Genomic DNA, 27,663 nt, shown 5'->3' with positions numbered 1-27,663 from the left:
TTGACCAGTGCCTTTTTCCATGTGGAATAAGCTGAAAAATCAAGACATCTTACAAATTTTTTCGCCGGAAGTTCTACTTTCCGTTTCAAAAGGCTACCCTTCGATCTCTGTAACGCTCCCGACATTTTTCAGGAGATACTACAGACAAAAATTCTAAATGGCTGTCGCGGTGTTAGAAATTACCTTGACGATATTTTAGTGCATGGAAAAAAAAGAGCACGACGAAAACTTGAAAGAAGTATTACGCAGACTAAAGGAGCATCGAGTAAGCATAAACGTCGATAAATGCGTTATTGCACAACAATCCGTGAAATTTATTGGGTTTCTTTTGTCACATGATGGAATGCGAGTAGAGGATGAAAAATTACGAGCGATCAGAGAATTTCGCAGACCTGAAACGCAATTGGAGGTGAAGAGTTTTTTGGGCCTGGTGAATTTCACAGAGAGATTTATATTAAAAAGGACAGATAAAACGGAAATGTTGAGGTTATTAGCAAAGTCTGACACATTTTATTGGTCTAAAGCAGAAGAAGATGAGTTTCTCTATTTGAAGTTTGAATCACTGAAATCCATCGCTCGGTTGGGATATTTCCATCCAAATCACGTAACGCCTATAGGTCTAGGAGCAGTACTAATCCAGTTTGACGAAGAAGAAAAACCTCGAATAATTTCATGCGCTTCAAAGGCATTGTCGGATACGGAGAAAAAATATCCTCAAACGCAAAAAGAAGCCTTGGCTATGGTCCCTGCTTTTTACCTGACTAGTAAATCGTTTACTATTCGGACAGATTCAGAGGCCAATGAATTTATTTTCGGGAATGGACATAGATCAAGCAAACGCGCAATAACCCGTGCTGAGTCGTGGGCACTACGACTTCAGTCATTCGATTTTTTAGTCAAACGTGTTCCTAGTCATTTAAATTTAGCAGATGCATTATCTCACCTGATAGCAAGGACACAAAGCGATGAACCTTTCGACGATGATAACGATAAACATGTTTTATACGCTGTAGACAGTGGATATATGAATATCACTTGGAAAGACATTGAGTTTGCTTCCGAATCCGATGAAGATCTATGCACAGTAAGAGCAGCTTTAACCTCTGGAATATGGCCAGAACACCTTCGGCGGTTTGAGGTGCATTGTAAAGTTTTGCGAATTTTCGGATCAATTGTATTCAAAGATGACAAAACCGTGCTCCCTGGCAGCCTCCGTTCAAAGGCTTTGGCAACTGCACATCAAGGGCACATTGGCTGTGCAGCTATGAAACGCATCTTGCGAGAGTACTTCTGGTGGCCGGGAATGAGCAAGGACGTAGAGAAATTCGTCAAAGAATGTAGGGTATGTCTTGTAATATCAAAAAAGAATCCACCCATTCCTCTTACAAGTCGTAAGCTGCCAGATGGGCCTTGGCAAATGTTACAAATCGATTTTCTATCGGTTCCCGGATGTGGATCCGGTGAGCTTCTGGTATGTGTTGATACATATTCGAGATATTTGTCCGTTATGGAAATTAAGGCTATAGACGCGAAAACAACGAATTCTTCACTATCGAAGATCTTTCACGTTTGGGGACTTCCTTTAACGCTACAGAGCGATAACGGTCCACCGTTTCAAGGACACGAGTTTATCAGCTATTGGGAATCCAAAGGTGTCAAAGTCTATAAGTCGATCCCTCTGCACCCACAATCGAATGGTTTAGTCGAAAGACAAAACCAAGGGATAATAAAGGTCCTCGCTGGAGCAAAAGAAAGCGGATATGATTGGAGAAAAGCCTTGCAGGAATATGTACACGTCCACAACACCGTGAAACCTCATGCACGATTAGGAGTAACACCCTTTGAGCTTCTCGTCGGCTGGAAATATCGTGGCACATTTCCAAGTTTGTGGGACGCGAAAGATTGCGGAGACTTGGACAGATCAGATGTTCGAGATACTGATGACGTGGCTAAATTAATAAGTAAGCAGTATGCAGATCAGCATAGAGGAGCAAAATGCAGTGACATTGTAGTCGGGGATAAAGTCATCGTTTCGATTCCAAAGAAAAGCAAAATAGACCCAACGTTCTCTTCGGAAACATTTACCGTTCTAAAGCGTCATGGAGCCAAAGTAGTTATCAGAAACGAAGACGGTATACAGTACGCACGTAACATTCAGGACGTTAAAAAGGTTTCTGGATTAATTGAATTATTGAAGGATTCTGACGAAAATGTTGTAGAGCCCATCACTGATTTCGATTCGTTGCCAACTGTGCCTTTGGATGAACCAAACGATCATTCGATAGATGTATCCAACGCCTGTCCAAAGAGACCAAAGAGAGATATTCGCAAACCAGCTAGGTTTAATGATAACTTTATATATCACGTGTACCAATAGATAGACTTTTGAAACCAATTGTTCTTACTATTTAATGCAAATTGAAACACATAATACATTGTTAACATACACTAGTAAATATACTGAATGATCCCGTCCATTGACTATGTATCTTTAATGTTTAACAAAACATCATCTAGAGTAGGGGATGGATGAATTGTAGTATATATGATAGATAAGGCAAAATAAAAAAAAAAGATAAAGAAAGTGAAATAATTGTTTCAATGTACCTAAACTATGTGCATAAAAGACGCGCTAACGGTTAGTTTTTATGCTTCATTGCAACATAGAAAATGTGAATATGATATAATATACACCCGCATAAAACAACAAGGAGATCGACATGACACACTCGACAAAGCGCGATTCCACAAACACCGTTGCTTGGAAAATTTCGTCTCCCTAGAAACTAGACGCTTGAACCAGAAAGCAAATCTCTTGTTGAAGCGTGGTTCCACGATCCGTTACGTTGGTTACTGTAAATAGGAACGTGCTAAGCGACAAACAATTAGTTTTTGGAAACGTACTTCTCACAAAATCCTCAGGATTCTGTTACTTTGGTTACGGTGGGTAGTTGAAAAAACAAGAACCTTCTTCGCGACAAACAGTCAGTTTTCGGAGTAGCGTATAGAAGAACGGACGTAAAATGGATTTTCGCTCCAAATCTAAGCCGGGACACGACAAGGACCTTTCATATTTTTGCTATATTTAAACGACCAAACGGGAATCATCTGTTAAAAATTTAGGAGTTTTCATAAATCCCAAACTAAACTTCAGGCACCACATCGAGTACACTATTTCTAAGGCCTCTAAGCTACTGGGATTCATTTTTAGAGTCACTGTGAGGTTTACCAATAAAAGCACTTTATTGTGCCTTTACTGAAAAAAATCCAAACGTTAATTCTATTTGCCTCAAACCGCTTAAAATTCATATGAAGAAGAAATGCTATTGTTATCACGCGCACACATACCTTCTATGTGTCAACTATATAAACTATGTATGCACACACATAAGTTATATGTGCATATTGTTATAGAATGGGGTTTTATGTGCCTTATAGTTATGAAATGTGAATGTAAGATTAATATTTCTTGTAAATACACACATTAGGTTTTTTGTGCCAGCAAATAGTGTCTATATGCCTCCGTTAATTGCAAAAATCTATGTGTAAAATCAATAGGCATAACGTTTACTTTTTTTGAGTGTTGAGCGCAAATTTGTTCGTTTCGCACTTAGTCGAATCCCATAGAGGGACCCACTGAACCGAGGGGCCAGCACTAGCAGGTTTAAGTGCGTTGTATTGCAAATACCTGCGTATTTTGAATGTAATTAGAGTAATTAATGAAAGCAAAAAAACTACTTCTGTTGAACTTAATGTGATATTTAATGTAATTAACGTCTTTGTACAAGTACTTAAAGCACAGAGAACAGGAACATATAAGCTAGAACCAAGGGGTGAACAATGTGCCATACACACTGTATCGCCTACGATAACACGATAAAAGATTACTATTCACAGTAATACACGATCGTTTCACTCGTTACCAAAATGTGTGGCACAATGAGGCACACTTTTGACAACTTAAAAACTGCCAACAAAGTGTAGTTAAATAATCATAGCATCAATTGCTTTTGTTTTACTGAACACCATGGCACATCGTGGCACATTGCGGAATAAGCTACCACGCTGTTTGTTTGTGAGCACAATTCGATTTGTGCTAAGCGACTCACCCCTTGGCTAGAACAAACTTTTCCAAAAAACCTGTATAAACATTTGAGTGAAAATACGTTGAACCACCATCGCACGCAGATTCGCATGCGTGAATCACTATTTTATCCAAGTTTGCATGCAAGTTCCGTATAGCGATTGCTGGGCGTTCATAGCGCCGGCTAGTGACAAGTTGCTAATTCGTCGCTGTTGTGCTATCTTATGACAAACGCCATTTTGGGGTGAACTGAGTTAGATATGCCATAAGTTTTAAAATCGCCATAAAGTCGCGTTTTCAGAATTTTAAAATTCTGCTGGGTTGCTGATATATAGCGAAACACGATTATGACAAGCGCCAATTTCTCGAGTGATCGAGTTGTGCTATCTTATCACAAAGAAAAAAGATACAACATTCTTAGTTTGTTGGTTTGCTATAAGCCGAAAAGCTTATAGCAAGCCAATAGATGTCTCTGATGACATAAGTAATTCCTATGCAGATCAACCATAAGCATTAGGTTCTTGTCTCGGGACCAAAACTTTCCCTACCATAGTTTTTTTCTGGGAATGGTTGGCTTATATATTCATGATTATTGGACAAATTTCCTTTTGAGATTTCCACTTGTTTTGGGAAGTATACCGAAATGTAGTGATGGATTATGCAATAAGAACATTTGTTTCGTCTAGTCACCTATCAACAATAACATTGTTTGATATACATTGTCTCTAAATTGTCAATGAAACCAATTTTTGTTCATTGTTTTTCCTGAATAAAGGAGGAAAATTGGAAAAACTTTGTGTTCTAATACCATCATTTTGTAACCTGATATTGCTGCTATCGCATGGAAAAGTATGATATTGGACATAGTGATCTATAACGCATAATTTTACGAATCAGTTATGATTCATTTTCATATGAAATCTTCTGTACACATTTGTGACACGTCATACATATTCATCAATACACACTTATGACACGTATGTGAGCGACTTTGGTTTACATTTTAAACAAAAACTGTAAATATACTCAACCGATCTTCGCACAAATCGAGAGTTTACTTCAGAAAAGATAGAAGCATCGAATGCCTTCCCCGAAAAGCTTCTAACATTTATAAATGTTAAGATATTCAATCTCAAACTTTAAAAATCGTTTTTCTCGAAAAGTGCTAAATGGCGCTTGTCATAAGATAGCACAACAGCGTCGAATTGCCGATAGCATTCCAAAGTTTATTTCTTACACACATTGAAAACTTGACTTGGATGTCAGTTTTCAGTGCTTAAAGTATTTAAAGTACATAAAAGCGGTACTCACAATATTTTTCTTATTTGAAGTACAGAAGGTATATACTTAAAAACTTTCCAGTAATTAAATTACAGTCAATTTGACATGTACTTTTTAAATATTGGCGGTCCCTTTCCTGTGGATACGGAGTTTAAATCAATTGCTCTAGAACGAAAGAGTTACCTCGTGCATAAAATTAAAAATAGTAAGAAATAAGTTGATCCTATAATCCGCGTTCTTATTTATAGGGTACAACACTACGTACCCGGAAAGCCTAGAATGCGCCAGTTGAAGGGTGCTCCGGTAGTCGCCGAGCGTGAATGTTCTAGACAAGCATGGACTGGAAAAGCTCCTGTGGGTGGCCCAACGCGGAACACTTCACGGAGGACTTCTGGTCATAGCAAGCCTGCAGCAACGGTTACGAGTGCATCAGTGGCAGCTCATCACACGAGTTATACACAAAAGCGCCCTACCGTATGCGACTCACGAACTGATACGCAAGAAGAGGATCGGTGCGCAAACGGCAAGAGCCGAAGCACATCCTGAGTCAAAGAAGGCCACTTAAACGTCTGCGACTACCCATCGGTAAAATAATTGGAACGCCACAAAAATCGACAGCTGAAAACACCAAAACAAAGAGCAGCATTCGCTGCATCCAAATGAACCTTCATCAGCAAAAGATGCCACAAGTGTCCTTTTTTATTTCGTTTAGTTGACACAGCTCATTGTGGTAACTTACCGGAGCCGTGGGTCTATTAAATTATTACAATATGTAAAAATAAAAATGAATTAAAATAAATATTACGAAATATCCCTCGGGTCTTGTCCACGCAACTTTCTATTGCGCGGTGAGATCTTCTTTCGTGGCAAGGTACCATTTGTCTGCTCGCCTAGTGCATCTTGTGGGTCGATTAGTTTTCTTTTGTTTCCGTCGATGTCATCATCGTCTATGGTGTCTACATGTTCACGATTTCATAACTATTAGGCACATAAAACCCCATTCTATAACAGTATGCACATATAACTTATGTGTGTGCATACATAGTTTATACAGTTGACACATAGAAGGTATGTGTTCGCGTGATAACAATAGCATTTCTTCTTCATATGAATTTTAAGCGGTTTGAGGCAAATAGATTTAACGTATGGATTTCAGGTGATCCCCAATATATTTTATAATAAATTCCGAGAAGTCGACTGCGACAAAATGTTTTACACTGACGGATCAAATCTCGATGGGTCCACTGGCTTCGGTATCTTCAACAATACTATCACCGCTTCATTCAAGCTCAATGATCCCGCTTCAGTTTACGTCGCAGAGTTAGCTGCAATTCAGTACACCCTTGGGATCATCGACACTCTGCCCACAGATCACTACTTCATCGTTTCGGACAGCCTCAGCTCTATCGAGGCTCTTCGTGCGGTGAAGCCTAAAAAGCAATTACCGTATTTTCTGGGGAAGATACAGGAGTCCTTGTGTACGTTATCTGAAAAATCTTATAAGATTACCTTTGTTTGGGTCCCCTCTCATTGTTCTATCCCGGGCAATGAAAAGGCCGACTCATTAGCAAAGGTGGGCGCATTAAATGGTGACATATACGAAAGACCAATCTGCTTCAATGAATTTTTTAGTATTTGTCGTCAGAGGACGCTCAACAGTTGGCAAACCTCGTGGAGCAATGGGGAACTTGGACGATGGCTACATTCGATTATCCCAAAGGTATCAACGAAGCCTTGGTTCGGGGGGATGGATGTGGGTCGGGATTTTATTCGTGTAATGTCCCGACTTATGTCCAATCACTACACCATGGATGCGCATTTGCGGCGTATTGGGCTTGCGGAGAGTAGTCTGTGCGCTTGTGACGAGGGCTATCACGACATCGAACACGTTGTCTGGGTGTGCGCCGGGTATTGTGACGCCAGGTCTCAGTTAAAGGAATCCCTTCGGGCCCGAGGTAGACCACCCAATGTACCAGTCCGAGATATGCTGGCAACTCGTGATTTCCCCTATATGTCCCTTATTTATACCTTCATAAAAACGATAAATATCCCAATTTAGCCCCTCTCTTTTATTTCTCGTTTTTAGAGTTTCCTCCTGCCTTGTGGAACCGATCAGCTCCAGAGTGCCACTATGTAACCGCCGTCGCCCTTACCACTACGCCTGCATAGAAGGAAACTGAAGCGAGAGCGACTCGAGGTCCGATGACTTTTGAAGGATTCCCCGCGGGTCCGAAGAATACCATCCGCCAATCCGGTACTCGACGACTTACTAGACTGAGGCGCAAATTTGATACGCTGATCTCCCTCCCCCCCCCCCCCCGCCGTTCGAGCGAAAGTTGCAAGTTTTGCTCTTCTTTCCCTGTCTCTCCCCTGTCTTTGATACAACTGCTGCTACACTGATGCGGAAATAAGCCACCCTTTGAATATCTTGACCAAGCATAAGTTTTAGTTAAAAAATTCAAATTAGTATTCTGTATTCCTAGTTTTAAGATAGCTATAATTTTTACTCTTTATTGAAACTCTTGTCCTCCATCTTGTAAATAGAATTGAATCCCTAGTTTTAAGATTTCTGTGAAATTTCTCATAAATATTTGTTCCCCCTTTTGTGTACTAAACTATATTGTTAGTTTTAAGATAACCGTAAAATATTTCGTAAAATACTATTACTCCCCCTCTTGTATATCAAAGTGAATCCCTTGTTTTAATTTTTTTTCATAAAAAAATCTTTTGGCCCTCTTTTGTATATTGAATCTTATTTCTAGTCTTAAGATAGCTGTAAACTTTCTTTTCCTTTGTAAAAAAAAATATTTCAACATTGTAACCTCCTAGTTTTAAGATATCCAAAATGTAAAAACAAAAGCATTTGGCACCGCCAAGCTAACGCATTTGTGCCTATCAAATAAACGAAATGAATAAAAAAAAAAAAAAAACGTATGGATTTTTTTCAGTGGTTGATTCTGAAGCATTTCCCAGTGAGCAAATTTTCTGGCAGAGACCGCTCTGCTAGATTTCTGCAAGTCTTGGTTTGGCAGCCCTGTCAGATTTCTGCGCGTATCCTGTCGGGTTAGTTGAGCTAGGGAGAACATTTACATTTCTGACTGGATTCTGGATAAAAGTGAGCAGCATCGGTTGGTTTAACCGCTTCTGTCAGAAACGGTTGTTGCATTTGAGTAAATTCGTTGCCAGAATTCTCGCATAAATCGTGCAAAATGCTCGCAGAAACTCTGCCAGCATCAATTTCGCTTTGGTAAACTTTTGCTAACTTTCTGATTGCCACACTGACCGGGTAGATGCTGCTTTTATAGTTATTATGGCCTGAACAGCTGTCACAAAATTGGTAACCATTTGTGGTTCTGGTGCTGGTATTGAAGTCTGTGTTTCGGATTGGTTTTCCGAAGATGTGTGAGGAATTGGCTGTGATGCATTCTCCTCAGTATCATCCGCACAAGGTGTTCCATTATGTGCCGCCTGGTTGCAGTATTTGCACGTAGATGTCTGCCCTTCGTGGGTGCATAGCGTGGTCTGTTTAATGTTAGTTCCGTTACATTTGAATTGTATAGTCAAGTGGGAGGGAATAGGTCTTTCTACTCGCATCCTCACCACAAGAACACCTTTAAGAAGAAGTTTCTCCAAGTATCAGGTGTAACGGATTCCACTTCACCGAATTGCGACATGTATTTTGTAATTGATTCACGGGGAGTACGCCTAAGCTTCATGTTCACCTTCAGAAAATGTTCCAGCTCACGGAGACTCGGTCGTGTAGAACAAAATCTCAAGTCAACAACCGCTGTGTTGGATCGAAGCAGCGCTTTTTCATCAAATTCACTCATGATGGTAGGAGTACATACAATGGTTCGTTTGTTCTAGACGCACTAACTGTCGTTCACTTTGCTCGTTTGTTATTGTCCGTGCTTTTCCAAAGAAGACGCGACGATTATTTTTCGTCACAGCAAGATTCGTAGCGCTATTCAGTGCACGATTCGTCGCAATGTATTTCTTATGGGATGAATGACACTTTAATAAAATATGGTGAAATTTTTGTGTAAAAGCCTTATTGTAAATAAAACATGCGAATACCTGAAGCTTTAGAAGCACAGTTTTCAGTCAGTTTTAATGACAAATTAAGTTAAAGTAAATAATTAGCAAGCATTAAACTTGGTTAATACATATTTTTCGACGTTTTTCAGCATTTATTATCAAAGGCGCCAATTCAATTCGTCACTTCAAAATGATTGAATAGTTCGTTTCCAAAGAAACGTTTAATACTCTAACTTGACAGATGTAAAAGTAGAACGTGCGGTTTCCTTTGTTCTTAAGACAATGCACACAAGATAAAAGTACAGTGTTGTACCAATTGCTGTTTTCTACTAACCACCCATTTTTAAATGATACCCATATTGACGATTGTTTTCACTGTTTTGTGGTAACCGTCAGCCGTCATCTTGGTTTTCAACATGGCGTCATTTCCCAATTTCCATCTTTTGCCGGCCCCCAGCTTCACAATGAAACAATTTTCACTGTTTTGTGGCAACCAGAAAACGCCATATTTTTTAAAACGGTGTCAAATGTCTTTATTTGATTCCATCCAGAACCGGAACCGGAATGGCCTTGCCTAGGTTTGTCGTAATCGGACATCATTGTCCGCCGGTAGTTCAGTGATTGTGTTGGGCGGATGGTTGCTCGGCTGAAGAGTGCTGTCGCTCCGCTGCTGCTATTTTCAGTGCCGCCCGGCTGATAATAGCGCGGGTGACTGCTGCTCGCTGCTGGTTGCTGTGTCCGAAACGTGAATGAGCTGGTTTGGATTGCGCTGCTCAATATATGAGAGGGCTCTCCGTACCAGTCAATCGCTTTCGCTCGGTTGCTGATTGGCTGATGTTAGCGCGGATGAAAGCTGCTCGCTGTTGGTTGCTGTCCGTCCTTCGCTGCGTTCGAAACGTGAATGATCTAGTCCGCGTTAATACTTTCGCTTATATAGAGAGGGCCTTTCTCTTTCCACCAATGAGCGACAAGCAAAGGAATACCTTCCGCAAATGAATAATGAATATAATTCGGAATATTGATTTCTTTACGATTCCCATATCAAAGACACCATATATTTTTCAAACTTTATTTGGTATCACATCTCTATCCTACAATGCTGTACTCTTCTACTCTTTAATCAAATATAGTATACAAAACCATATCGTTAAAACGAGATGGTTTCTTTGAAATACGTTTGGGTCTATTTCCACTTTCATAATTCTCTGATAAATCATCATTGTGTACTTCAGGAAATTCAACTGTAGCAGAATACTCACTAGTGCTACATGACTCGGTACTACTTTTATCTTCACGCAAGAAAGGTACTTTTTTCACATCTTGCACGTTCCTGGAATATTGGACACCTCTATCGCTGCATACAATAACCTTTGCTCCATTTCTAGTCAAAACCGTGTAACACTCTTCGGAAAAGGTTGGGACTCCTTTTTGCTTTGTGGTTTGAGCCAGAAGCACTTTATCACCAACAGCAATATCCGAATCCTTCGCTCCTCTTACGAAATCGGCATACTTTTTGCTGACGAGTTTGGAAGATGCATCCTTTTCGCGTATATCTGTTTGATCCACTTGATCGTGTTTCCCACAAAAACGGGAATGTCCCTCTAAATCTTCAGCCAACAAGTAACTCGAACGGCGTTATTCCTAGTCGTGAAAGCGGTCGAACCTTATTATGCATATGCACATATTTTTCTAAAGCTAACTTCCAATTGATGTTGTCAAGTTTCGCAGCGGTCAAAGCATCTTTTAAACCTTTGTTTTGGCGTTCTACAGCTCCATTTGACTGAGCTCTTAACGGGGTTGATTTTCGAATCCTAACACCTCTGTTTTCCCACGCACTAATAAAATTTTCGCTTTGAGATGGTGGCCCATTGTCACTGTGGATGGCGAGGTGGTAGCCCCATACCTCAAAAATTCTACACAAGGCTTCATTAGTACTATCCGCATCTATCTTCTTCATTTCAATTACGTGAAGGTATCGTGAGTAGGTGTCTACAACCACTAGAAATTCTCCCGAGCCACAGTCTTTAAAAGAAAAGAAGTCTATCTGCAGCACTTCCCATGGTCCTTCGGGCAATTCACGGCTGGTCAACGGAATAGGTGGATTTTTTTTTTGGAAAGTCGGAAACACGTTCCGCATCCCTTAACGAAACTTTCAACTTGTTTGGCCATCCCGGGCCACCAGAAATAATTTATTCAGAATTTTCTTCATTGATGCCGCATCCATATGACCTTGGTGAGCTGAAACAAGCGCCCTATCACGCAGTTCATAGGGCAAAATCACTCGGTCCCTGATGAAAATTAATGCTCCCAACACTCTCAAACTTTTTGCTTCCGATTCATATTGTCTTAAACCTTTATCCCAGTGACCACTTCTAATAGCTTCGCGAACTAGTACTACACGGAGAACCCGTCAATCACAAAATTAAGATATTGCAATTGTTGATTTTCGTTTTGGCTGATTTAACTAAAAATTGTTGTTACAACTAACGTGTTTGTTCAAATTTTTATTACTAATTTGCTGAAAAATATTGTTGTTTCTGATAGCTGTCAGTTGACTGAGAATAAAGACAGCATAAAGGAAAACAAAAATATCAATGCGCATTCAACTAATTTGTGAGTTGAAAACTACACTTCAGCTAGTTCACAATATTTGTCATTTGAAAATTAAAATGTAAAAACTGCTACCATTTATTAAATTGGATTTATAAGACGTGTAAGATTTAAGTGATTGAAAATAATGTTTCGTTTAATCTAAATAGCTGCATTTCAGAGGTAGAGGTGAATATTTGTTCACGGAAAGAAAGAAATCCGCTCTGCTGCTAATTTCTATTTATGATTATAGAATCGTTAATTTTACCAAGAAAACCAATACAATCAACTAATAGTTTCGTTCTTACAATTTATCCAAACTTATTTGATCGCTATTAGAAAGTGATAGCTGGTGCTGTAGGTTTGTTTTCATTTGATTACTGAATATTGGTCACTGAATTTACTTATTACAGTTATTTCAGGATACTTGGTTGTAGAAAAATATGAATTGTGGGCGACAGTTTTTGAGTGCCTGTATCTCTAAAGGCACCACCAAATCATCGTCTAATTATGAAGTGTGATATTGTAGTGAGTATCGTTTCCGTATTATTTATTCTTTGTGTAATTTTACCTAAAACTGACGATATTTCAATAGCCTTATGGTTCTTTAGACCTTTCGCACAAGCAGTAAAACATTGAATTAATAACTTGATTATCATTGTCACGATATTTGCCATTGCCAGATAGTTCGAAATTTGACCGGTGCTGAGTTTTCCTCGAATAACCGGAGTATGCACAATTAGATTTATTATTAAAAACAAGTGTTAAAAATGTTAATTATCTCTGGTTGGTGAAAATGCCTGTTTTCCCTTTCATCTACCGGGTTCCAATAAGGTGGCACCTCACAAGTTCGTGAGAGTTATTTATCTAAGTTATTGTTAACATAGACAATCTTGACGTTGCGCGTTATTTTTATATTTTTACCACGGATTTTTTGAAAAAAATGCTTCCCATATGAGTCACACATAAAGCCAACGCCTACGGCATCTTCATGCCTTGACATGCTTCATATAGTAAAAACCGTCTGAGAACCGACCCGGGCAATAGTCTGTCACTTCGAATCGGCCGATTGAACGTACCTTTTGGAACAGATGGTGTAAGTCGTGCAAGTGAATGCCTTCTCTCGTGTATGTACTTTAGTATAATCTTTAAATACTGATGGACTCGCTTAAACGTCGCAGAACAGAACTGGCACGCATCCTTCCGTTCCGCACTATGACTGATGACATGAGTGTTCAGCAGGTCCTTCGTTCGGAAACATTTATCGCATTCGTCACAGGAAAAGATTCGCGTTTCACTAGTTGCGTACATCTTAGTGATTTTTGAGGTAGAGTTTGTTTTTGAATCGGCGTGAACAGATGTGGCACGACTAGCGCATTTCATTGGAATCGTTTCATGGATCACTTTATTATAAGCGCGATTGAAAGATCGACCGCAAATTTCACAAAAGTAGAGATTTTCCTGACTTATTTTGCTGATACTTGCATAGAGTTAACTTAGAAGGAAAACATCTACTGCAGATTTTACATTCGAAGAGTTCTAAACGACACCCGCAACAACGCTTCTTCTTATCTTTTTTTCATTTGCATGACAAGTTTTTGCGTAAAAAAATCGCCGCAGTGGGAGCATTGATGCTGTTGAATCATTCGCTAGAGGTTTGTAAGGGACTGTCGAGTAGGATATCATCGAAAGCAGATGTTGCATTCAGACGATTTGATAGGATCGAACGTCTGTTTCTATTTGTGCATTTCATTAAAATGCAATACACGTTCCGAATCATCTTTAAAATCTCTACGACGACCGCAGCACCTTCTGGTTTTTCGTGAGGATACATGGCATTTTAAATGATTCTCTAAGTTCGCTTGTGTCATGAATCCTTTACCACATTGTCGACAAAAATACTTTCGAATTGCAGTTCGCCGGTGTTCTTTCAAAAGTTGCTGATTGGAGAAGAATCTATGGCATACGGGACATTTGAACGGTATCGCATCATGAGCGTTCTTGACTGCAATTATGGTTATAATATGGTCGTCATTTAAATACTTTGGTAATGATCTTCGCAGTGAAATTCGTTCACTAAACCATTATTGGCGTCCACAATTAATCCCTTGACATCCTCCAACATAATTTTGTCATATGCATTCAACAGAAGGAATCCATAATAGAAAAAAATATACACGAACTATAACTCATATAGTGCAACGATTCCTCATATTGTTTGGATGATACCCTGTACAGGTAGTTAGGCTCTTAAATCATACGATGTTTATCAGGGATGCATATTCCGCTGGGTTATCTGTTTCGTGAATGTTGGTTACTCCAAAAAATGGTTCTACTTCTCTGCTGCTCAAATTTATTTCATGCTTGAATATCGATCTAGTTTGGTCGAAATCCCGACTTTTGTATATGGTAGGCTATAATTATGTATTCTGCACAATTTCGGCACGTATTTCGTGGCAGTGCATCGTCTTTTTTCATCTGCATCGTAAACATGAAACAGGAGACAACGCAAAATATATTATTATTAAAATAAGGCAATTAGCTGCGGTTGAAAGGACGTACATACCTCACTAAAGACGATGTTTGAAATGCAAAGACACGCGGAGAGAAAAACCGTGAATTTGGCTGCACGGTTTTCCCAAGGTGTACCTTATAGATACTATATTCATAGTTAGGCGAAGATAGAAAAACTCTAGAAAGAGAACTGCGGAGACTCCATTTTGGATCGATTGGATTCGCGCTTAGCTGTCAAAAAACGAATCCAATCGAACATTGCCTACAGGGGTGCCAACCTTCCAGATTTATCTGGATTCTTCCAGATTTTTAAGCGACGTCCAGACATACAGATTTATGTTTGTCTGATCCAGATTTCAGAAAATTTGTCCAGATTTATCCAGACAATTTGAAAAATAACAAAACGAGATAGAAGAATTCATCGTTGATTTTTAGAACAACTTTTCGAGCTACGATTTTGAAAACAAAACTTTTTAGAATAGCTGGAAATACAAAATAGCAAAGGTTTTTTCGCTAAAAGTGAATAAATTTTGTTGAATTGTCATCAGCTGGAAATTTCAGCAATACAAGATGCTGAAAGCTCACAGCCTCAAATTCAATTCTCAAGCCTTTTAAAAAAATTGGGCTATCCAGACAACTCCAGACTTATTCGAGAATTATTACAGACTTCTTGGAAAAACACCTGGCATCCCTGATTGCCTATCCTTATAACATTGGACGTGTTGCCATACAATGCCGGGGCATACGTTGCCAAAAATGCTGTTTTTCTCTCCGCAGTTCTCTTACTAGAGTTTTTCTAGGCGAAGACACTGAGCGGAGCCAATTTAAGATGTCAAATGCTGGAGCAAATCGAGCATGGAGTCACATAACATGTTCTTTTTGGAGGTATATGGAAAGTGCAATTTAATTGCTCGTGTAAGGGCCCCTTTTAATTCGCCCGAGGGGAAAATATTTGTCAAGAATGATGCTTATAGAGATGCGCGAGAACTGAAGCCAAAAGTTTAAATCGAACCCAAAACAACGGTTCCAAACTAGAGCACTCCAGTTAAAGTGTGGCCATGAGGAAGAAGAAAACACATGGCATATCCAAACGAGCATTAAATTTGACGTATTTCTATTTTGTTTATGTCAAGTTTTATGCTCGTTTGGATACGTCATGTCTTCTTCTTGCTGATGGCCAAACTCTAACTGGAGTGCTCTATTTCAAACAAGGGTCTGCGGTCTGCCTCAAATGGAAAAAGAGCGTGCCCGGACCAGAAAGCGAAGAGTGGCAGATTTGACAAACACAAAACAGATTCAAGATAATCTGCATAGTATGCATGTGTGTACGATAATATACGCCTTGAGAACCTCAAAAAGCCTGAAAGGACTAGTTTCTATATTCAAAGCATTATGTTTTAATTAGTTTCGTTTTTAATAATCTCTTCTTTAAGAAGTGAAGCAGTATATCGATCTTGTCAATCGTAAAATCAAAACTTTACGTATACCTATACCTTATTTGGTATCATTTTGGGTTCTCACGTCATTTGCAGTTTGACAAGACCATAATTTGAAGTTCGAAAGGTCTATCCCTGAGAATGACCATAGAAAGGGCAATCCCTCGTTTCCAAACGAGTAATGTAAACAATGTAATGTGTGGGGAGTATTAAGATTGAATTAAAAAAATTTCATGTTATTATATTTACATGCGAAGTGTGTAAACTTTATATACATGCTAAATAACCTTGATTATGCAAATAAAATACGAGTAAATTTAAACACATCAAAAATTACAAAGCCATTCATCTACTATCTAGTCCCTTATTTTATATAGCTGGTAGATGCAAGATCTGAAAATTTAGAACTTATCGAGACTCCTACACTGAAAAAAATCCAAACGTTAATTCTATTTACTTCAAACCGCTTAAAATTCATATGAAGAAGAAATGCTATTGTTATCACGTGCACACATACCTACTATGTGTCAACTGTATAAACTATGTATGCACACACATAAGTTATATGTGCATATTGTTATAGAATGGGGTTTTATGTGCCTAATAGTTATGAAATGTGAATGTAAGATTAATATTTCTTATAAATACACACATAAGGTTTAAGTACCAGCAAATAGTGTCTATATGCCTCCGTTAATTGCAAAAATCTATGTGTAAAATCAATAGGCATAACGTTTACTTTCTTTTGAGTGTAATATCGTGTCATTCATCAAAAATATTATTTTTGAATCAACTGATATCCCTATCTCTACATATACAGAGTTTGACAATAGGCAACATCGTTGTTCCACCGCTCGATGGGGGTCAGTTTGACAACGTCAAAATTGCTTGAAATGTCACCAACAAACCAAAAGTGCAACGAAAAACATGTAGACAGGCTTAGTAACGTAACTCTAATAAACATTGTATGATTCAAGAACCTAAAGACCTGTTCAGGGTAGCATACAAATAATATATGGAATCGTTGCACTATATGGACTAAAGTTCATGTATAATTTTGTTTTTTATTAGGGAAATCACTGCGTTTCTGCGTTGCATGATCGAATACAGTCGTGATTCGCTGGTTGGGTCACAGCCTCTGTCCAACCAACGAATTTGATTCGCTAGTTGGACCGACTGACAAATGTCAAAAACTCTTCAAAGAAGACATTAGTAGTGTAAAAGATTGTTAGATAGATTGTCAAAGTAAATTTGACATGAGATTCTGACGTTCAGATGCTTTTTAGTTGGACAATGATCCAACTAGCGGACGTCCAACTAAAAAGCGGTCCATTTAAAGTGTTCAACCAGCGAATCACGACTGTATTTTACTAAATACTTCAAAGAAGGAATTCGCCAAGCTTTCATCAGAATTTCAAGTCAGACAAAATAACTTGGAAAACCGTGCAGCCAAATTTACTGTTTTTCTCTTCGCGTGTCTTAATATTTAAAACATCATCTTTGGTCAAAACAAGGGGGCAACTTGAAAATGGCGTAACCAACATTTTATAAACACACTCGGCGAAATATATATTTTTTTCTATTTTATTTCAGAAACCGTCATTATATTAAACATTTCATTTGTTCTCCTGAAAATTGATATTGGTTTAAGTTCTTTAATACATTTAGAATCTCGACATATTAACGCTGTTAAAACAGGACTTAATTTTCTAAAGCAAATTTTCGATGCTGTTTTTCTCGGGTCGATGTCAATGCGGCCTAGGCCCTTTGATCGGTTCACGATCGATATTTTTACGATATTTACTAACGATTTACCAAAGAGAATAGGAAAAGAGACGAATAGTGTGAAGCCAAAAATACCTTATTGAGCAAACCAATCGTGCAATGTAAATAAACATTACTCATGCCTGAGTTGGAGGAGATAAGTATTGTAAATCTATCAAAAAAAAAAAAAAATTTGAATTTTCGTCAGAATTTAGTGCAATCGTGATTGTAAGGTGCATTCTAGAGTCTATGCATGAGTAAAAACAAGTTTTAGAATTATTTCATCTCTTTGTTTCGAAATGCACATCGTTTGATAAACAAATCCAACGATCGACAAAAGGTTTGTTTTCAAAATATATTGCTTGTGGCACTAAAAACTGGATTCTAACCGCACTGCGCACTTACCATTCTTCCATTAAATTCTTCTCATAGACCGGTTAGTTCGACTGGTCTGTCTATGAAAGTACCATCTCTATCACTTGAAATACATGTTTTTTGACAGCTCGCAGTTTTGAGATCACTCGCACTTTAAAAGTGCGGAGTCCAGGTTGGTGGGAAGTGCGCAATAATAGGAGTCATTTCAAAATCAATTCTTCAAAAGGGCTAATGAGATTTTTATAAACAAACTTATTTCGCTCATTACTCCGCTGTCGAGTCGAATTTCATGAAAGATACACATGAATCAACATCTTTAACCTTGGTAGAATCAATTTCAAATGTCTTCTGGGTTGAAATTATAACAAATTAAGAGAAATCAGCAAAACAAAAGTTTGTTTACAAATCTTATTAGCCCTATTCTAATGTTGATATGGATTTAAATGCTGCCTTTGGAAACGGTTGCCAAATTCTAGTGTTGAAATCATCGTAAAGGGAGTGTTGCCGTTTTGACTGATTTTCACTCTGCGTCTCTTTCACTATTCTCTTTGCGATTTACTACAAGAAGGCCAATCTACACTACTTCCACAGTAAACCGTTAACGAAAAATCAGAAAGGTAATAGCTCGAAGTTGAAAAATAGTTCTAAATTCTAGTGACATTTTCATTCAAATTCATTTACAGGAAATGATGCTGTGGTCTTTGAGTGGCATATGTAAGATGAGAATTATTCTTAACGCCGATGGATTTGTCCATCATATGGGAGCCGATCATGTTCATGGAAAAACGGTGGCACCCGTCGCGGAAGAGTATGCGGCTGATGAAGTCGATAAGGTAACCCAAGATAACGCCAGTACGTAGTCAGAATTCAATCAGCTATTCTGTGCCTGCTTCGTGCCCAAATATCACCACTTAGCAACAGGCTGCGGGTGCTTGTCGTATTGTTAAAAACACCAAAGGTTTTGAGGCGCTAGTTCATGATGGATACCGCTACTATAATATGCAAGTTCAACAGGATGATTCGGTTAAACGGCTGTGCAAAATGAATAATAAAACATGCCGGGCGGCCGTGGATTTATTCCCCGATGAAACGGTTGCCAAGGCCAGCGAAAAATTTCTTTTCCTAGTGATAAATTTGATCACTTTCAGTGCAGCAATCACCTATCCAGCTAAATGAAATTATTTACATGTTTTATTACTAATATAATATATTAAAATATGCATATGCAATGCTTTTGATTTTTTTTATTTTGAGAAATATTCCAAAATCAGTTTGGTTGAGTAGATTTTTTTTTGTTGAAGCAACTAAAACTGCTTTTAAGTTCAATTCACAAACTTTTCAAATCAGAAATGGTTTTGGTTGATCCAGCTAAATTTATTAGGTATACAGTTGAAACAACTAAAGTTACTTTGAATTTTAAGCAACAAGCTTTTTGTTTCAACAATGACTTTAGCTAAATATATCATTCACATAGTTGAAACTGCCAAAGGTATTTCAAGTTTCAATATACAGTGTTTTGAATCGTCAATGATTTCTGTTGATACAGCTAAATTTATTATTTCCACTGCTGAAACTACTAAAAATTCTTTAAATTTTAATCAACAATTTTTTTTGTTTCTGCAATAACTTTAGTTGATCTAGCTAAATGTATCATTCACATAGTTGAAACAGCCAAAGCTATTTTTAATTTCAATTCACAACCTATTTGAATTAATAATGACTATAGTTGATCGAACTAAATCTTTGCGTTGAAATTGAGCGTTAACTGACTGACAGCATCATTTTTTAACTAGAAAATTGGTTGTTTCTGCCAACTTTTGTTTTAAAGCAAAACAAAAATGACAGTTTAGAAAAATCAACAATCGTTTAGCCGTTGCTTAAACTGTTCCTCATTGTGCGATCTGAATTGGACTGCATCGAACTACAGCGACAACTAGATGAGTTTTGTAACTGGTGTGCTCGAAACCGGTTGACTCTCAGTGTATCTAAATGCTCAGTAATTTCTTTCACGCGTAAAAAAAATCCAATCTTGTGGTGTTATACTATCTCAGGGAAAACACTTGAAAGAGTGTCAGTTGTCAGGGACCTTGGAATACTGCTGGATTCTAAATTGACATTCAGAGATCACTATTCCCACATCATTGCGAAAGCCAACAGGAACCTTGGTTTTATCATCAGAATAGCCAAAGAGTTTACTGATCCATATTGCCTGAGAGCACTGTATTTCTCTCTCGTTCGCTCTGTCCTGGAAGCTTCAGCTATCATCTGGTGTCCGTATGCGAGTATCTGGATTAACAGGATTGAATCTATACAAGCTAGATTTCTCCGATTTGCTCTTAAATCTCTGCCATGGCGCAACCCGATAGAGCTGCCACCTTACATTGATCGTTGTCGTTTGCTTGATATGGACACCCTTTCAAAAAGACGAAATATCTCCAGAGCAGTGTTTGTAGGAAAAGTTCTAACTGGTGAAATAGATGCCCCAAATATACTTTCACAGATAAATGTAAACGCACCCCCTAGAAGCTTAAGATCGTGGGATTTTCTAAGACTCGATTATCAAAGTACTAATTATGGACAGAACGAACCCGTAAGGGCGATGTGTAGTGTTTTTAATAGTGTGTATGAATTTTTTGACTTCTCTGTTTCATGTGATATTTTTAGAAATAGGCTTAAGCGGTTGACTTAGTGCACTAGATTTTGATTTGTTAGATGTATTATTAATTAAGTAATGTAATGTAATTTAACGTGCTATATTGTTTAATGTGTGTGTGTGAAAAGATAATGAGGTTTTTACGCGCATTTGGAGGGTGCCACACTAACTGCAAATGGGCTTTTCCACATTCCATATTTTATATTTCATGTAGACCATGTAGGTCAGATGGAAAATCAATAAATAAATAAATAAATAAATAAATAAATACTAATATCAGCTCAAAATATATTTTAAAATTATATATTTTTGAGATCATTCAATTTTTTTTTACTGAGCATTTTGTTCGCCATTTCTATCGACGCTTTCTTTTTTGAATTGGAGTTTTGAACACTCATTGATTTCGGCTGAACACTTTCTTTTCTAAAGTGTTCAGGAATATATTCCACCTTTTTCTATTGGAATATAACCGAGTAATGTAAAATATATTCCAGCTTCTCTATTGGAATATTATTACGTAGGTATTCATAAATATATTCCACCTTCCCAATTGGAATTATATCAGGTTCTTTTTTTATGAACTCTTTCTTTCCTAAAAAGATCAGGTATACATTCCACCTTCTCAATTGGAATATATATAACCATTTCGAGAACCTATAGTGGCTCGAAAAAATATCTTACCTTTTTTTGGTAGAGCTGGTGTTGCCACCGACTGCGCCATTGTCGTAATCGGACATCATTGTCCGACAGTAGTTCAGTGATTGTGTTGGGCCGATGGTTGCTCGGCTGAAGAGTGCTGTCGCTCCGCTGCTGCTATTTGCAGTGCCGCCCGGCTGATAATAGCGCGGGTGAGAGCTGCTCGCTGCTGGTTGCTGTGTCCGAAACGTGAATGAGCTGGTTTGGATTGCGCTGCTCAATATATGAGAGGGCTCTCCGTACCAGTCAATCGCTTTCGCTCGGTTGCTGATTGGCTGATGGTAGCGCGGATGAAAGCTGCTCGCTGTTGGTTGCTGTCCGTCCTTCGCTGCGTCCGAAACGTGAATGATCTAGTCCGCGTTAATACTTTCGCTTATATAGAGAGGACCTTTCTCTTTCCACCAATGAGCGACAAGCAAAGGAATACCTTCCGCAAATGAATAATGAATATAATTCGGAATATTGATTTCTTTACGATTCCCATATCAAAGACACCATATATTTTTCAAACTTTATTTGGTATCACATCTCTATCCTACAAGGTTGAGGAAGCTGTTGGAGTGCATGATTTGAAGAACTTCGCATTTCATATAAATTTATGAATTGAAAGGGCTATAATGATAGAAAAGTATATACATTTTCTAAGGCCCTCCCGGAACAGTTTTCCGGTAGTCAAGATTGGTACAATTCATATCCATTGTGAAGAATCAATGGATAATAGTCATATGTAGGCCAATTAAAATAATTTACTTACATTTATGAGATTCCAAACAATTCCGTAACCGGTCAACATATTCAAACGCTAATAGGGAAACAGCAACTGCTGGTTCCATCCGAATCAGTCAAATAATAACGAAAAGTGAACAAAACTAGACCAAATTTAAAAAAAAAAAATATAACCTGGAAGGTAACATATAGCTTACCAAATATTGTTGAGTCAAATGTTGGTTCTCACTGAAAATAATTGGGCAGTAATGCCATAGAAACACTCCCAACAGCCTGTTGTTTGAAAAGAACCTGTAACATCAGTGCAATCCGCTGCCAAGATTTTTTTTATGAGAATCGACCAATTCTAAATTCCCCATCAACAGTTTTGATTATCTCAATATGTACTTGGCAATGTGTCGGAGTTCGGAAATTAATCTGTCAAAAAGTGTTAAGGTTTCGTTCTCTGGTGGTTTATTATTCGTTATTACGACTATACATGCATAATATTGAGCGTAATATTCTTTTGTTCTTTTTTCGAAGGCGGCTTTTTCGGACCGGAGAGAATGTTTTAATGTCGCAAACTAATCGGCAGCTAACTGCAAACGATCTTCGACGTGACTTGAATACGTATCAAAAATATCGGATGTAACGTTTATTGGGTGAATTTAAGCTGGCTTTCTATGTTTTTCACTTTTTCTAGTTCAATTTGTTACCTTTCGTTCTTCTAGAGTAAATGATGAACACGAATACTTTTTTTTGTTGTTTCTGTTGTCCTCATATATTTTGCGAACCGGACCTATAAGTTTTTCGATTTTGTCTTTTTTGAGATTTAATAATGTGTGTTACGTTTATTGAATCTTGTAAGGGGTTTCTGAGTTTGACTATTTTTCGATAAGTTTTCTTTAACATTTAGAAATTGCTTTTATTGTGTTCAGTTTTTTTTCGATAATCGTGAAAATATTGGACAGATAAATAAAATTTTTACATATAAAACAATCTTTCTATGTACTTTTTTACAGGAAATAATCTAAATATAAAATAAACTTTTCATACTCTGTTTCAAAAACGAAAATAACAACGTTGCTTATCGTATTTATCAATTGGAATTTATTTGCATGCTCCTAGAAGTATTTTGATTTTCAGTAATCATGTTTCGTCATTCCCACTATGTAATAATGCTAAGGAATGCTCTCCTTCCATGGAATGTGTTAGAGTTCTACTTACATAAATTACGATAATTTACCTCCATGCTCACTAATCAGTATCAGACTTAACCGATAGTATTTTTTCTATACAAAACAACAAAAATATAAATGTATAAGTAGAAAACGCATCACTGACTTAAATTAGTTATGCAGCCAGCTACTTGGCACCCATTGTGGTTCTCGCTCGAGTGAGTTGATTTCGGCGAGTAGTTGATGATAGGCTCGTTCTGTATCATTGTTGATGATGATCATGTCGAACAGATGGCCCCACCGTGCTTCCATGTCCCGAGCCGTAGCAATGATTTCCTTTAGCTCTTCCTCCTGTAATTTGGATAAATTGCATTGCAAATATTGTACATTGAAGGATATGTAACTCTTACCTTGTACGGTTCACCAGTACGTATCCGCTTCTGACGAAGCTTTTCTAAACTGGGCGGGGCTACAAGCACTGTATACGGTTTCAGATCCGATGATCGAAGCAGCTTCAAACTCTGAGGGTGGAGATTAAGTACGCATATCTTGCCACTAGCTACCACCGCTCGAATAGCTTCCAGCGACGTTCCTAAAGGGTTGAAGGGAAAAAACGGGTTATTTTCTTGTAATGATAATCTTCATCCAATGTAATGTAGAGTTCAAATCTGAATCATCATTATTTAGACGCAAAATAAAATTAAGAATTACTAACCGTAATAGGCCTTTTCGTATTCACCATGCTCCACAAATTTCCTCGCCAGTATATCCGATTCGAACTGCTGCCTTGAAATGAAGTGGTAGTCTTGACCTGGAATTTCTCCTTCTCTCTGGGGTCGGGATGTATCTGTAATGAGTAGAAATATGGATCAGCGTGTAGTCGTTTACACGTTCGTAGGAACACTTACGAGGTATGGCTGCAGCGAACCTTTCCGAATCGGCCATCAGTCGTTGCCGGAGCTCATGTCGTCCTATATTGGGAGGCCCGATTAGCACAATTGGTCGCTTGTGGGATGCACGCGGATAGTATAAAGCCACTTCTTCGTACGTGAGAATCTCTTCCGGATCGGGATCTTCCGCTGTGGCCGTTGCGTATAAAGGGTACCCGTGTTCGCTGCTCGCTTTTTTCTTCTTCTTTCTTCCCTTCCGAGCGCAGAGTAGGGTGGAACCTCCAGCTTTACCATTAGCATCCTTTCGTGTTCTTAAACCAACTTCACCGGCTATTGCCAGCTTCATCGATTCGCGTTGATGTTGGAATGGTTGGCTTGGTATCAGTCCAGCAAGAGTTTGATCCTCCTCGCCTTCCCGATAAGCCTGCCACCAGTTAGAATCATCACGGGATATCACGTGCAATACATCGCCTTTCTGGAAACTGATGCCAAGCTCACGACATGGAATGTAAAGATCATCTTCTGGATCATAGTCGAAATGTGCTCGTACATGTAGAACCGGAGGGTCGCGCATTCCTGGCACCATTGGAGATGCCCCAGCAGGCACTACCAGAAATGTCAAAGTTCCAGTCATTGATCCTAGTAGTGCACATACGTCATTCACAGACTTTCCACGCATTTCGATTCCGTTCACCTCGAGAATTTCGTCATTCTGATGCAGTAGTCCAGATTTTTCGGCTGCTCCCCCTCGTACCACACGACCAATTACAACCGCCTCACCCTCGTTGCGAATAGTCGCTCCAAGAGGTTCTGACGATTTTTCGATCTGGATTATCCTAATGTGATCCTGGCTGCCATCTCTCAGCACACCGAGTGGTACGCTGATTGGTTCGCGCTGCAATAGATAAGTATTATCAGTTATAAGATACACGAAATGAAAATAGAGAAAAAAAACCTACCTTGGCTATGTTGTTGTTATTGTTATTAATTAAGCTAGTGTTATTTGGAATTGATGGCAAAACTGACGTTGGTTTGACCGTTGTAGCGCTGGTCATAAGGTTGTTATTGTTCATTGGCAATGGCACCACGGGATTCGAGCTTACGGCACTGACGCCGTAGGCCGGAGTACGATCGGTTGTCGATGCGACGCGATCGTGGGCCAGTAGCAATCCTTCCATTTCGTAGGTCGAAAGTAGATCGCATAGTTCTATTGCAACTGGCGAACTGGACTGGGCCAACGATTCGACACACTGAAACAAAATAAAAAAAAAAAAAATTTCGTGGATATAATAGTGGCTTGTCAATTGAAAAACTTACGTCCTTGGCGAGTGCCTGAGCATTTGAGCAAATGGGATTCTGTATTTTGGGCCGCCGCCGTTCGAGAACGGCAGTTCGAGCTGCAAGAGCACGTGCGATGCCAGGGCCAAGCAGCAAAGTCTGTGCCGCTGTAACTCTGCCAGCGAGCGCGGCCAAACCGTGCTTATTGAGGTGACCCTGTAATCGGTGTAGTGCCGCAACCAGTTCTCCATACCCTGAAAACAGCGAGATGAATTAGAACTTCTACCAAGAGACTACTGATCGGCGATTTTGGCTTACCAATAATCTTGTCCGCTTCTTCATCATCTGCGTAAGCTTCGTTATCAACCCCAATAGGCTTCTCGGCGATGGGGTTGTCCTGCAAGGCCCGCAATCGCTGAGAACCTCGAATACTGTTCCGCAGAAAATCATTCTGAGCTGCTATCCGTTCTTCTTCCTCTCGCCGTTTGCGTAACTGTTCCTGTAAATCAAACAAATTAAAATTGGTGATCAGTCACAAATCGTTAGATCTTCTAAACGTTGTTATTGATTGCGATGGAACTCGCCTTTTTTTGCATGTAGAACGAGTTGGACGGAATGATACTGTTGCCTTCGCTATCGCTGGCAATGTTTCCATTGCCACCGTAGTTTGTCACGATCATAATGCGTTCGGTGGGCCAGGGTTATTCTTTTCAGTGTAACACATAAAATAAACTAGATCTTTATCTATTTAGCCGCTCGGCTGCCGATGTGGTGTTGCATTGCTTCTTTAGTCTATCTTTGCGCTACATCATGGCACTACACCGCAACTAGCTGTACGCAGGTGAAAGCATCTTGGATGTTTTCGAAACTGACACAATGGCGAATTCGTTCAGCGATTACTGGCAAATAGGAAGGTCACACTTGAAATACATGCAATCGGTATAAACTGCGATAAGGGCTTTGTTCAAACTTAGTTCGTAATTTCTGCTCCAATCTCTTCACAAATTAAATAAAAGAGCACTTTAGTCGAATTTTCCCACGGAGATATGACAGAGGCATAAAATGGTCATCTAATGATTTATAACTTTAGGAAAATTCCACTAATTTATTATTGCTATGGGGTGTTCTATTGGTATTTTATACGTGGAACCGGTCATAGTTCTATGGGCTGAGGTCGAAAGTGCCAAACTAAACCGAAAATAAATTTTGTTAGCATAGGATATTGATACCATTACATGAGACATCCATTGATTGTATGCCTAGTATTGTGATTAATGCAGCTACTTTTGAAATTCGAACATTCTATTGAGATAGTGAATCGTGCATTCATAAAATGCCTTTCATTGCTATATGCTGATTTGTCGATTTTAGGTGTTTAGCTTCATGAATTACTCGATCCCAATCAAAGAATTCTTTTGTCCCAAAAAAATCGTGCATTAGCAAAACATTAAGAAAAATATTCGTAAGTGCAAAACAATGCCACTTGAAACACTCGAATAATGCATTTCAAACTAGTATCAATAATGCATTTTCATTTTAAATAGCCTAAAATGCTCAATTTAAAATACACGATCCTTAAAAAATTTCAAGAAACCGATTTCTGTAGTTTTGTTTGAACTATTAGAATTAATCTTTGATCATTTTGTATCAAGAAAAATATATATCCGTAATTATTATTTAAATGCCGAAAAATTCTTCAGGTTGATCTGCTATAAGCAAGCTAAGTAGTCGATCTCCGTTTGGTTTTATGTTTCAACTGTCAGGAAGATGTAGAATCTTCCAACCCGAAACCAGATCATAACGTGATATCCTCTCTAAATAGGATCGCTACGTGATTTTTTCAATAAAGTGGGAACAATTGTCGAAATGTCCGTATCAAGAAACGCAACACCCTAAAGATCAATAAAAGTAAAACATCGCCAAAGATCAGAGCAAAAGCAGCGTGCAGCAATAAAGGCGCGAAAACTGCATTCACGAGTTTTTCAGCGACCGGATGCATGCATATTGATGAAAGACAGCATTCACTATGCTATATTTATCCTTACGCACGGAAAAACATTGTTCCAAAAATCGTGAACTAGGTGCCATGAAATCTGGAAATCACATTTTCAAGTTACAAAAACAGGACCATGAATTAGAATCATATGTTTTATAATTATATTCAATTTCCCTTCAGTGACGA

The 27,663-nt window shown here is 38.6% G+C and overlaps 1 protein-coding gene and 2 long non-coding RNA genes across 10 annotated transcripts in view; 2 read left to right on the top strand and 1 right to left on the bottom strand.

Moving 5' to 3' along the window:
- Window positions 1-12,089: 12,089 nt before the first annotated feature.
- The window catches only part of LOC131683411 (uncharacterized), a 148,551-nt gene continuing 132,977 nt past the window's right edge, over window positions 12,090-27,663 (top strand). The window contains exons 1-2 of the long non-coding RNA XR_009304521.1: window positions 12,090-12,353; window positions 12,415-12,520. This is a non-coding gene — a long non-coding RNA (uncharacterized LOC131683411). The remainder of the gene's footprint in view (window positions 12,354-12,414; window positions 12,521-27,663) is intronic.
- Window positions 18,058-19,310, top strand: LOC131683410 (uncharacterized). The gene is made up of 2 exons (XR_009304520.1): window positions 18,058-18,698; window positions 18,765-19,310. It is a non-coding gene; the product is annotated as an uncharacterized LOC131683410 (long non-coding RNA).
- LOC131683409 (protein PALS1) overlaps window positions 22,587-27,663 on the bottom strand; it is a 141,280-nt gene continuing 136,203 nt past the window's right edge. For all 8 annotated transcript variants that reach the window (XM_058965376.1, XM_058965377.1, XM_058965375.1 and 5 more), the window contains 7 exons: window positions 25,800-25,980; window positions 25,521-25,735; window positions 25,163-25,453; window positions 24,222-25,098; window positions 24,029-24,160; window positions 23,724-23,905; window positions 22,587-23,664 (listed from right to left, as the gene is read on the bottom strand). In XM_058965376.1, coding sequence (XP_058821359.1) covers window positions 23,485-23,664; window positions 23,724-23,905; window positions 24,029-24,160; window positions 24,222-25,098; window positions 25,163-25,453; window positions 25,521-25,735; window positions 25,800-25,980 — 2,058 coding nt within the window. In that variant the 3' untranslated portion in view covers window positions 22,587-23,484. The remainder of the gene's footprint in view (window positions 23,665-23,723; window positions 23,906-24,028; window positions 24,161-24,221; window positions 25,099-25,162; window positions 25,454-25,520; window positions 25,736-25,799; window positions 25,981-27,663) is intronic.

This window comes from Topomyia yanbarensis, chromosome 2 (genome assembly GCF_030247195.1).
Source record: "Topomyia yanbarensis strain Yona2022 chromosome 2, ASM3024719v1, whole genome shotgun sequence".
Taxonomy (NCBI): domain Eukaryota; kingdom Metazoa; phylum Arthropoda; class Insecta; order Diptera; family Culicidae; genus Topomyia; species Topomyia yanbarensis.
This window is presented reverse-complemented; position numbering and strand designations above follow the sequence as displayed.